This window comes from Mandrillus leucophaeus, unplaced genomic scaffold (assembly GCF_000951045.1).
Source record: "Mandrillus leucophaeus isolate KB7577 unplaced genomic scaffold, Mleu.le_1.0 Scaffold682, whole genome shotgun sequence".
Classification (NCBI taxonomy): domain Eukaryota; kingdom Metazoa; phylum Chordata; class Mammalia; order Primates; family Cercopithecidae; genus Mandrillus; species Mandrillus leucophaeus.
This window is the reverse complement of record NW_012107386.1, coordinates 1,105,789-1,119,308: the sequence shown is the minus strand read 5'-3', so window position 1 is coordinate 1,119,308 and position 13,520 is coordinate 1,105,789. Positions and strand designations below refer to the sequence as shown.

The 13,520-nt window shown below is 32.5% G+C and overlaps 1 protein-coding gene across 7 annotated transcripts in view; it reads right to left on the bottom strand.

Annotated features, from left to right (window-relative positions):
* PTPRK (protein tyrosine phosphatase, receptor type, K) overlaps positions 1-13,520 on the bottom strand; it is a 594,458-nt gene that overhangs the window by 36,559 nt on the left and 544,379 nt on the right. For 4 of the 7 annotated variants that reach the window (XM_012002300.1, XM_012002301.1, XM_012002302.1 and 1 more), the window contains exon 14: positions 7,812-7,950. In XM_012002300.1, the coding sequence (XP_011857690.1) occupies positions 7,812-7,950 (139 nt within the window). Of the gene's footprint in view, positions 1-4,718; positions 4,749-6,729; positions 6,772-7,811; positions 7,951-13,520 lie in introns of all 7 variants that reach the window. The other 3 variants (XM_012002306.1, XM_012002305.1, XM_012002304.1) reach the window with 3 other exon arrangements.

Here is a 13,520-nt window from a genome sequence, read left to right as displayed (position 1 = left end):
AAATATCATAAAATATAATTATATTTATTAAAAGCAAAATAAATACCTCCTTACTAGAGTAATTCAATAAATATTTAAGCTAAAGCCAAGTTTTGATATTCCTCCTGGGTAATTAATTCTTTTGATCAACTTTTAGTTCCTTTTAGAAATAACATGACTAACTTTTCAAATCTGTTTTACCCTAGCCACCAAATTAAAACAAAGACAAGTCCCATTCTTCATTCTCTGTGCTATTATTAAAAATGCGATATGTAGCATTAATATATTTAGCAATATATTTACAGCATTAATCAGAAGCTAATCTGAAGACTTTTAGAATAAACCACTGCTAGAAAATTTCAAGTGCACATGAATATATGGGATTAAATAATATACTGTGTAAGAAAAGTACTGAGAAAAGTTTTAAAAAATGGTATGGAAAGATACGCAAATTATCATCTTGGAATATTCACATGGTCAAATGTTAAAAATGTGTTTTCTAATTAGAACCACATGACATACTATCAACTAACTACAGCAATGTTTTATAAATGCAGAAAGGCATATGATTTAAGAGATTGGCTAATAACAGCATTAGAATTACGAACTACTCAAATATTGGCATGTTCATCTTACATGTCATGGATGTAAAATATATTTTAGTTCTTTGTGAATGTTACACATGAAACATCCAAGAAAAAGGGCTATTAAAGGCACATAAAATATTTAAATCACACTAACAAGAAAATTTATATATAAATAAAGGTACTCTAAAAGCCTGTAATAGACAAATTGTGTTACTAAGTTTATGGCAGCAATTTATATTGCCTTGGAAATATTCTTTAGTTGTTTTAAGAACACCAGTCCTCCACTAGATTATAAGTTAAGCCATTTTCTTCTGATCCTCATATTAATATCCAAACCAGAGTAAATGTACTACAAATACTACAAAGGCTCATTTAATAGACTGAGTTTATGTATAAAGGCTTCTCCTTTAAAACATAAATCTAGCAATTGGAGGACTGCTCCAGTGTAGGATATTTTTCTCTGAGAGTTATAGTACTTGACCTCAGGGCGGTACATACACAACACACATGATACGTGTACACAGCAAATCTGACACTATGTTGTTTAAGATAGTCATAAGCTAAGATTTGAGGATGGAGATGGCTATTTTAGAAATAATAAATAACAATAATCACAGAATCACAGTATTGGTAATAAGAAAACAACGACAAAGTGTAACAAGAACTATCACCACCACCAACATAACTACCACTACACCATCACCACCATCATTTATTAGCAACATTTGCGCTATACATTGAAAGAGCTATTAATCTTTTTCTAGGTTTGAGGGTAAAAATCCTTTATGAATATGTAGGTTTCAGACAGGTAATGTAAATGAGTGCTGCTGTCAGTGGCAAGATACCATAAGGAAGGGTAATGAAGAAGCGGAAAGCAGTTTAGGGGCAACTTGCCTAAGTGACTACTGGTATTTGATCCCAGTGTTGAACTTCTGGCTTATTTATTTATTTATTTTTTAAGACAAGTCGTGATGAATCTGATTGTTGATGTTAATTTTCTTGATTTTTTTCGAGTGGTTTTAGTTTTTGAAACAGTGTATGGGCCACATGAAACATCATAAGGTCACATTTAGCCTATGGACTTTCACTTTCCAAACTTCCCGCTAGGCCATCATACAGGATGTTTGTTCTTTAACCTGCAACACTTTTTTGACTGTAATATCTGGCTAACTCCTATCTGTTCTGTCTCAGTGTAACAGACACTTCATCAGGGAGGTTTTGCATGACTGACTCTAAAACAGCCTTTCTCAAGTTAGGCTAGGTATTTTCTATACTACCACATTCTTCCCCTGTAATGAGTGTTATTGATTGAAAAGTGCGAATATCTTTCAATTGTTTTCCCCACTATGTGCTCCACAAAGAGAAGGATGATCTGCATGGCCTTGGCACTTGACTCTGTGTCTGGCATGTAACAGGCTTCAGTAAATACTTGTTGAATTGATGAATTAGGCCTGTTATATACTTGGCACTTTTCATTTGTTAACTCAATTCTCAGATCAATCTGCTGAAAAAGGCACAAGGATTCTAATTGTATAGATAAGTTCAATGAGGCTCAGGGGAGTTAAATAACTTGCCCAAGGTTATTTATCTAATAAGCAATGAAGAATGACTTGGTTCTAAAGCCTGAGCTCTTACACTGTATCTGGTTGCTTACACTTTTTAAATTGCCACATTTCAAAGTGGCACTACTTACTCTAGCAGTTGAACACTAGTTAATATACACCACTACTTACTCTAGCAGTTGAACACTAGTTAATATACACCACTACTTACTCTAGCAGTTGAACACTAGTTGTTATAAATTTCAGTAAAATATATAGAAAAAATATTTTGCCATTTGTAAATTTTAAAACAGCAAAAATTGCCTTAGGAAATAACTTCCAATCTTTGTTTCTAGGATAAGAAGAATAAATTCATTTCTCAAAAAATATGAGAGACTGAATTGAATAAAAATAGCACTGAAATAAAAAACAAACTGACATTTGGATTCAAAATAATGTTAAAATTTTGAAGATGGGCAGTTGAAAGTCAATAGAAAAGACAAATTTAAACCCTGAGGCTTTACTTTAAAATATGTGTAATTTATATGTATTTCATGATTGGGGAGAAACAAGAAGTAATGAATTTGTTAAATACATGACAGGTTTAAATTTTCATGCAATGAAGGACTTTAACTTCTCAGATTCACAAACCTAGATTAGTTGACAAATTATGGGGGAATATAACCTTTGTTAATATCTGCCAGCCATGAATTATCAGCTTGGTTTTTATACCTTAATCCTCACAACAACCCTGTGAGGTAGGCTTTCATTCAGGCTCTTCTAAAACAAAGAAAAATTAACATCAGTGTTTAGTGTTTTGATCAAAAACAGATAGTTACTATGACAATGCCAATGAATATTAGCTCAAAGATCACATCTGGTTTTCTTTTAAGCGCTACTCTGATTTTTATCTATTTTTATCTTTAAAAACCCCTCTAATCCAGATAAGCATCACTAGGTATGGTTAAGCAGCCTTTAAAAGCATATCTCTGTGATAATCTCTGTAGTTATGATTAAAATTGCCAGTAACCCTATGTACTACAATAATATTAGCATAACCTGTTACATTGTCTGGAACACAGAAATGTTGTCTATCCATCAAAAAAGGGAATCCCATTTTAACATCAGAGCTGTATCAATGGTTAATGTTAAGCTATTGACAGTCTCATAATGAAATACTTATTGATTCCAGTATGTTTGATGCTTTGTCTCCTCCTGAGCAACTAGCATATATAATGTGCACTTCAGAACAGTTAAGCAATTCATTTTGCAACTACTTTGAGTTTGACAGATGTGCAAATGACTTTCATTATAAAAGCAGCCAACAGCATAAACTTCTGCAGGTGGATGTATGGGTGGGCCATAAAGGGGGAAAGTGTTCCATCATTGTATGAAATGGTACAGTTGATTATCTCTGGCTTCATCAAACATAATTTAACAAGGATATTATGATTCATCACAATAAGTTAGGAGCACTGTTAGTGTACAGCTGCTTGGTTTAGCAGATTTTAGGAAGCAAAACTTTTATAATATTTAAAATGTTGGCAGAACTGTGTTATAGTCATGGAGAATGGAGACTGTTACAAAGGTTTTGTTGTAAAGCTAGCTTAAATTTACCTAGTGATTTAAATGCTGTGGGATATGTGCCCCAAACATACTTAATTTCAATCTTTAAACCTTGAAAGGTGGTGGATCAAATACTGGTCAAGCAAAGTCCAAGAATGCCTTGCTGTAATGTTCCCTTGATTTGGATGAAAAACTACTCCAGCATATTAGGTGATAAACTGAAAATGGCTCAGGAAATAGAATGGACCATCTTCTCCATCCTTATCCAAATGAACAAACCATGCTTGAGTCTCGGAAGAGTTACAGACTTTGGAAGAGAAAAGGAGCAATGTGGTGCCTATATCTGTTCCTAGTTTCTAGTTGACAAAGGTTTTTTTTGGCTCTAGTTTTAGGAAACATTTGTCCTACTTAAGTTACAATAAACTCATTTTTTTTCCTCTAAAAATAATTTTTATTTCTTTGTTGCTGCAACACCAGGATTTTTCTGCTATTTTTTTCTTTAACAAAAGCACAGTGATTGCCTTAATGGCCAGACCAAAGATGTTCTGAAGTTATAACCCATCCTGGATTCCTAGAAATACAGAGAGAGATGTTATCACATGCAGACCTGAACTAATTTGCATCCTATGAAGGCATTTTGAGTGTTCCATAAATACACCACTTGGCTCATTTTGTCAGACATAACGATGCTACATAAAGATAGTGATTTGTGAGTTACAACCACTATCTCTTCTTTACAAGATGAGTGAAGTGTCATATTGCTAAGATAAGGTACAGGTTTAACTTTAGTAAATAAATGATGTTTTGGCTCTAGACTAAAGCTACTTATGGAAAATTATAAATAAATTAAAAGTAGCTGGACAAACAGAAATACAATATCCCTTTTTAAAAAGATTGGCAAAATAGGTAATAAAGTTTATAGTTTGAGTCTGAAAAAACTTTTTTTTAAATGTCACCAAAATTGCAAACATTCTGTTTTGTTTTTGAAAAGGGATACTGCATCCTTAACACATGTAAAGTTGTACATCACCCATTTTCTACTTACAGGTAGTAGGAGTAAGAATAGTAGCTCCTCCTGGCAAGCAAATCACAGACAGTGGAAAAAGAGAAGCAATGGTGAATGAAAAGCATGACTCTGTCACATTCAATAAAGCAGAAAAATGTGCGTTAAAAAATAAAAGAAAATAAAATAAAATTCATGTTTTTTTTGCTTTGCATTTCAATTTGCTCATGCATTGTTAGATTGTTTTTTTGCCATGCAATTAAACAGACAGATATGCAATTAAAAATAAAATTTAAAATACATAATTTGGAAAAAATAACATGCTGATATTTCTTATTGCCAAAAAATTGAAAAATTAAATGGATTGTGTATTTTCAACATGCAGTTAAGCATAATATCCATTACCATCTAAATATGTGACAGATGGAACAGCTGTGCATAGAACTTGTGTACTATATAGATTATTTTTCTTTAGATACAAAACATAAAGATTTATCATATTAATATATCATATATACAGAATAATACCTAAATTTCTACAAACAAGTTATTATATCTTAATGGTACATAGGTATATACATATGTTATGTGAATATACATATATACCATATACTATATATACACAAAGATACTTCTACAGTAGATGCATGTGAACATAATATACACAAACATTTACTGTATTGAAACATAATTTCAAATTTATGTTTGAGTTATTAATGTGTTCATGCTGTGCATGTAAAATATAATACACAACCAATGAAAAATGGCATACATTTGGAAATAATTGAATAGCGATTAAATTAAAAAAATGACATTGCGTTTTGAAAGATGCAATATCCCTTTTCTTAGCCTAAAAACTTACTTTATATATATCCTTAGCTGTAAAACTTTACTCAATTGAATTACACACCATCCTTTTGCAAAACAACCAAAAAGACATGGAACTGTTTTCCCCACAAGAAATATATCTACATATATTCATCCCAGTGAGGGATAAAGTCAAACTTAACACTAGCCCACTAAAATGTAGATAAGAGACTAAAGTAACTTGTTTTTCCATTATTTTTATTATAAATTTATATATTAAAAGGGAAACATTTTATATTAATAGTTTTAAGCTATACTTGATGATAATACCCAATGCAATGCTGCTATATCTATACTTTTTAATATGTATGATAAACATACTTGTAATTAAAGCATACATGTTACATGTGTGACACTGTACATATGAGTAGAAGTCATTACAAAGTTGCTTTGGTAAGTAAGAAATTCAAGTAATGTAGATATAAATACTATATATTAGAAGGTAACATATCTAAATAATGAAACCTGATCTCTCTCTAAAAGTGTAGGTTTTCCTGGATATAAAGGTGATGGTGAGGAACGGAAGCAAAAGCCCTAGCATACTTTCTATCAAAAGACAATCAAAGCATAATTATGAAAGCTCAAATGTTAAATATTTTAATAGAGAGGCTCATTAACTTAACCATTTAATATATGAACCAGAAAATCAAGTTGTCATATTAAACAATTTTAGAGAGCTGTCAGAGCATTTTACCTTCCCCCAAAATCTTGCTTAGTGATGGTTTTAGCATACTTTAGGAAGTTTATTTTTCAATTTTTTTTTTCATTATTGCTAAATCAGAGGCCTGGATAGGGAGGTTTATCAAGACAAATGAATGCTTTCAAATAAAACTGAATAGTTTAGCCCAATTCTAACTGAATATGAGGACATAATTAGAAGTCACTTTCATGTTTATATCCAATCTGAAGAACATTGTTAAGCAACGTTTAGTTAAATTTGCTCTCTAAACTGTTTACTTAAGTCTCCAAATACAAATTTAAACTAAACAGAGACATAAGGTCTGAAGGTTACATTTGGTGATTTTTATTGATCTTTACTGGCAAATTTTTATTGCTAAAATACTTAAAACTTTTGCCTCACATATGATGTATTTTCCAACCACAGAGGGAGACAACAGCAAGAGAAAGCACTATTTGGGGAAAGCACGTATGTAGCTAATTTAACACAAAACACTATAATGCATACCTAATGTTTCTAATGCAGATGTGTCTTCTCCAACATATATATCTCCAGGGGATAATCGTAAAGAGGCAATATATTAAAATAAACTCTGATGGAATCATTAAAACATGTAGTATGAGTCTTATCTATAATGTTAATGCTTTATTTCAAGTATAAAATAACTATAATAGTAAACTGGATAATTTAATGTAATATAAGCAACATCATTTATTATATTTTTCAATAGAATTCATTGATTACAACCACTTCTATACACCAAACTATTTTAGGGCTGTACTTTTGCTTATAAAGATTTTTTTAAAGTCTTTCCAAATTGTAGCATTATCCCAAATACACAATGGGAAAGATTAGAGCGCTATATTAGTTTCCAAGACAATGCCTTACAGATTTATGACATTTTATATAATGTAAAACAGCTGAAATTACAAAAACTGTGTACTTTGAAAGGCTTTTCATCAGGAATATACTTTGGTCTCCAGAGCAAAGCTCAGTTTAAATTCCAGTAGGTCTTAATATCTTCAAGTAATTCCAGAAGATGGTGATATTGGTTGATATAGTATAAAAAAATTAATGTTCAATTAAAACAATTTACTCTCTATTTTAAAAGGCTAAAATTTTTAGTCAATGAATATTTAATGTACAATTTTACTAAATAATGTTTATATTCTTCTCATATCTTATTTGTAGCCAAGATGTAGAAAAATACATTAAAAGAACACAAAATAATTCCTAGACCACAGCCCAAGTATCACAATAAATCCATATTTTGCCACTGTTAATAATAACACTTCAAATACAAGATAAATTATCTCAAGTACCTTTGCATGAGAAATTTAAATTCAGATATTAATTTCTAGATCAACTTAACAAAAAGCATATGTTTTATATCCAGAATTAAATTGCGAATAACCAAATAAGAATTTATTAGACAGCATGTCCAATAGACTCAGGTGCTGACAACATTGTTAAAATTAAAAGTTTCTTCTTGTTGTTTGTTCTAATTTAAAGGATCTTGAAAAAAACAGGTTTTTAAAACCAGTGACATAAATGGTAAGTGAGCAGGACCGGACAATATTAGGCCTTACCTCTTTTTTACAATTAATATGACAACTAGGAGAAGGAGGATGAACACCAAAATTCCAGCACTAATTCCTGCTATTTTCACCACTCTGTCTGTCTGCTTGGCGGGATCTGGGATCACTTCTGGTTCTTCTGTTGCTGCTGCTAAATGAATAAAAAAAAATCAGTTACTGAAAGAAGCTAACAATCACAGAAAAAAAATTATTCCCAGTCATCAACCCCAATAAACACAACTTGTTTACTGTATATTAATAAAAATAATTTCACAATGTAAATACAGAAGCATGCTAAAATACAATATGAGATTTAGGGTCGAGGTAAGGAAATCTTTCTGACAAGAGGTTTTGTTAATACAAAAAATAAAACAAACCTCCAAAATAAATATCAAAGAGAATGATGAACTAGTTTTCCCCAAGTGTCCTTGAAAGTCAAAACATAAGGTTTTCTAGCAACTAGTACATTGGAAAGAAATGGGGTCAGATTTAGAGGTTTATCAGTCAATTCAGCAAATGCTTCTTGACTCAAATGCCTGGTGGTATGCTTGGTGCTTTAAGGCAGTATTAATGACACTTGTCTGGGACAGAAGGGTTAGGTTTAATAAATGTCTAGTATAACTGCTAGAAGCATGAGTTTATGATTTAATATATATAATTTGAGATGAATAGTTGAGTTGGCACAAGAGAAGAATAGGCAAAGAAAAACAGACACATCAAGGAATATTTCAAATTATTTTATTAAATAAAACCCAGATAATAAACTTGGGAAACAACTTGGAGAAGATGATTATTTTTAAAAACTTCTTTGTATGCCCTAACTTCCTTTCTTCCTCAAAACCATCTGACTACTCATCATACACACAATCAATTAAAATTATAAACTTTAACTCCTTTACAAGCCCCAGTAACTCTCTGAGGACATTTTCCTTTTACCTCATTTACCTTGAAAATTGACAAGGAAAGTATTACTACCTACACTTTATCAATAAAGGAACTGAGGCTTAGAAAGATAAGGATAGTTTATAAATTGCTCAAGAGCAAAGAAAAAATCTAATATATCTTCTGTCTTTTAACACACAATTTCTCAATGTTTCCAGATCCATGGCTCCTACTGCTAAAAATTGGTGTAACAAGAGTCCAGGTGATTTGCAGGATTAGACACATTTGGGAAACTGCCTTGAAGCACCCAGCACAGCGCCTTACACTTGGAGTCAAGAGATGGCGTCCACATGAACAGACACACAAAGAAATCTCTAAACCTAACCTCGTATCTTTCCAATGGACAATTTGTTAACTAGCTCTTAAAAATGAACCATTTGTCTACATTCTGATCCTTTCTTCTTTACCTTCTCCTCTTGGCTTCTCTACACTCCCCCAACCCATAGTTCTATACATCCAAGTATCTGCTCCACTTCTCCCACCAGCCACAGATTCTGCCAAAAGGAGACTGTTGAGGTTAACTATTAATTTCTCAAAGTAAGAAATCTAACAGAATAAATAGATCTAATGTAAATATTGTTATATAAAATGGTAATTTAAAGCTAAACCGGTCAGAAAGACATAGTTCAAATAAAAGCATCAGAACCGTTAACTTTGTAAAACAATTCACTATAACTGTCTTAATTTATCTTATTTCAATTGCATGAAAACTTCTCCATAGACTAGATTTGGTAACTATTATTCTCAAGCTGAAAAAGCAAGCGTTTGGCTGGTATATTTTGGGAAACTAAGGAAGATTCCCTTTCTGACTTGACACTTTCCATATATTCTGGCTGTAGGGAATTTCTAACCTCATAATTATGAACAGAGGTACTTCAAGGCTTTCAAATTATTTTATGGTTCAGTTTACCAAAACATGTAGTAAATATGTTAGAGATCTTTTCCTTTCCAGGGCAACTTTAGAAATAAATACATATATCTATATCTCTATATATGTAGCTATTGAAAACAGGTGGAATATGTTACAAAGTTGAATGAAAAAACCTAAAAGGAACATAGTCATTGCTTGTAACTCTTAAATTACATTGGTTTGGCAGAGATACTACTTCAAATAGGAAGAGAAACAGAATGTTTGATGTAGAAATCCCTAGAAAAAAAGTCTTAGTCCATGCAACAAATCATCATTATTCACTAATCAAAGACTACTTTCTTCAGGTTCTGTGAGACACTTGGCTTTCAGGGGCTAATGATAATGATCCCTTAGTGATTTTCCGACATATCTGAGTTATAGAATCAAATGTTTCTGAAAATTCTCTGGAAGAGCAGTTCTTGCTTAATGAGGTCAGCATTTTTCATAACAGTTAAAATAAAATACATGCTATTATGGTATAATTTTCTAAATACATTATACTATGAGTGGCATATGCTACATTTTACAAAAATCTTCAGAGATGCTTCTTCCCCACCAGAAGCAGAAAATGTATATGGGTACAAATATAATATATATAATTATGCAGGTGGAAATATAAACTATCATCATGAAGTAAGAACAGCAGCTTTAATACTACTACCTAGATTTAGTAATAAAATAACAAAACTGACATGAGGGTGATGGGTCAAACAATTTCAAAGTAAGGGGAAGAAGAAATTTTTAAGGTCTTACAAGTAATACAGATAGGTTAATGAATTCATGTAAACATATTTCCAGAAATAAAAAGCTAAATCTGAAAGTAACTTTTTTAACATAGATACTAAAACGCTTGCAAGTGTACCAAGAGTACAAAGCATTGAGGACTTTCATAATCTATTATGCAAATCAGAGATATTACTTTAAAGTCATAGTCTATAGGTCTTTGTTAAAGACTGGACTTCAATTCACATTTACCATGTGGTTAATGAAGGAAAAAAAGCCCATTAAGTTATTTATTTGAGTTGGGTAAGGCTGCCTGTCTGTCATGATGACAATTCTTGTGCCAAGAGTTGTTCACTAATCTCCAACATAATTATTAAACTGAAGTATAGAAGTCTAATCAAATTCTCCAAGTACATGTGATTTGGTGGTTGTTTTCCTTAATTGTGAGTTCTCCTCAAAGTCTTTAGCCGTGGCATTTATTATTATCATTACTATTACTACCATGAACAGTAGTTTTCACTAAATATGTCTGTATAGATTTATTAGTTTGGATATTTTAATCACATGTATCTTTTAAAGTTTTTGGCCTGCTATAATCGGGTAACATAAATATCCTATTTAAAATCATTCAAGCTTAGAAGATTCATTAAAGGAAATACAACCAGTAGCCCCTAAGTGAGCATTTTTCATTTTCTTCAAAGAGAGCAAAAAGCTATTAATAGTGGTGGGGCCCCTGATTTCTGTTTGTAACTTATGCATATACACAAAGACAATGTGGAGCACCTTTTTCACGTTTTCCTTGACCATAAATCTTTACCTTTTTTTAATCTGTCACAGAACATATAAGGAATCCCCAGGGTTCAGAAGCCAAGAGCAGCATAATTCTTCGTACAGTGAGAAAAAAAACTAAGGCACAATTTTATTTTCATTGAACAAATTTCTAGAATGCATTTTGGGGGGCAAAAATAGCTAAAGTGACTTCATCAATTGTGTCCTTGCTCCCAGTACTTAAAAATGAAATAGCTTTAAAGTCACACTAATTTACCTTAAAAATTATAACTATTTTAATAGCTGTGATTAGACAAATTCATTCTTCTACTTTCATAATGGACATTAGAGATAGAAGCCTCTAAGTAGAATGTATTAAGTAATCTTATGGTGTCTTCGGATATATTATTGTCACTCAAATTCTGCAAATACTCCTGGTATTTCATTAGCGCTTTCTTCCTTTCTCAGTTATAGATCTGAGAAACTGTTCCCACTCATATCCCAATCATTCTTTAAAATCCTACCAGCAGGCTATGTCCCCATCCACACCAAACCATCACAACCAATGTTTCTAATGACTTGCTAGTTTCTGGATTCAATGTGTACTTTTCTATTCTTATTTTATGTGACCTCTTAATAGCATGTGACATTCCTGTCTACTCCCTCTTTCTTGCAATACCCTTTTTCTGGGACTTCCATGAACTTGGGTACCTCCTAGTTTTCTTGGACTCTGGTCTCTCCTCTCCAGATTTTTGTTTGCTCATCCCTTAAAAATAGGTGCCCCTTTGAGTTCCTCAGGGACCTATGCCTCTTGACACTGTGTTCCATACTTTTTGGCTTGGTGATCTTATCCATTTTTGTCTCTTTAGTTACCGTCCTGATACCTGATCACTCTCTAATCGATGTATCTCTGACTGAAAGTTGCAACCCAAATTCCTGACCCAAGGTGTCATGTGATTAATATGTCTTCAGGTCAATGTATGACACTCACCTTAAGCACACCATGTCCAACCTGAACTCATAATCTTATCTCATGCCAGTTTTTTTTTCAAGTGTATCCACTTTCAGTAAATGGCAGAACTATTCATACAGTTCTTCAAGCCAGAAATGTATGCATCATTCTTGAATCCTCCACTTTGCTTATCTCTAGGATTAACATTTATCATTCAAATTGGGATGTTTTTGAAGGAAAACAAAAACTGGAATTATCTTGGGCAAACTGGAATGCACAGTCACTTTCTTACACAATTGGTTACAAAATTACTACTTCCTAAATATTCTTTGTCTTCACTTTTCCCATCCCCACTGCTACTACCTTCACTCAGATCAGTATCATCTCTCAGCCAGATCACACAGCAGCCACCTATGTTTAATCTCTGAATATACTGTTTGCCTATTCCACCTCAAAACCCACATTGTAGCACAAGTATTTTCTAGGATTTCAACTGTATCATATCACTGCACTGATTAGAGTCCTCCAATAGCTTCCCATTGCTGTTAAGGTAAAGCCCATGAAAGCAGAAACCATATTTATTTTTCTCACCATTGAATTTCTAGTAGGACCTAAAAAGGAGCAATACAACAGAAAATATTAGTTGAATACATGAAAGAATGCCAGTAAGCCTGCCTAAGGTAGGTTGTATTGGCATATAGAAAATCAGTTATCTCCTTAAAAAACACAAGGATGTCTCTGATCAGACAAATCTCTTACTGTTGTGGATATTCACATAAGATGAACTTGACACAAACATTTTTGAGTTGTCTCTGGAAATTTCAAGGCCCTTTGTTACATTCCTTTATAGAGCTAACCGTTTCCACCATCTGTCACCACCTATCACCAAACCAATGTGCAAGAAAAGTCCAGTGTCACTGAAAGCACAAGGGATTGGATCAGCAAGACCCTGTTTTGATTCTTATCTCGTTCTCTTATCTGTTGTGTGACAATGAGCAAGTGAGAATCTTTTAGAGTGAATGCCTTCATCTATAAAATAAAATTAATAACATTACCCATCTTGTGTAGCTTTTAGGAATATCAAGTAACATAATGGTGTGAAAGGTTTCTGTAAACTAAAACACATGGGATAGTAGAAATAGGAGTAGATGCTGCTGCTCTAGGTAGAGATAACCTAGATGTCAGTTCTTTGGGTCTATTATACAGAAATGAAAAACTATGAATAGGAAAAATGAAATTATTGAAAAACAGCTTTTAAAAAAATCTTAGCTCCCTATTATATAAATATACAATGGCAGGTTGTGTAAAGCACGTGTTATTTATATCACAGGCTGCCACAGTGGAAGCCTAAACCTTATGGGCATCTTGAAGTATGTATTATTTAACTCAATGATCCTTTTAAGTAATCTGGCTTCCTCATCGCATG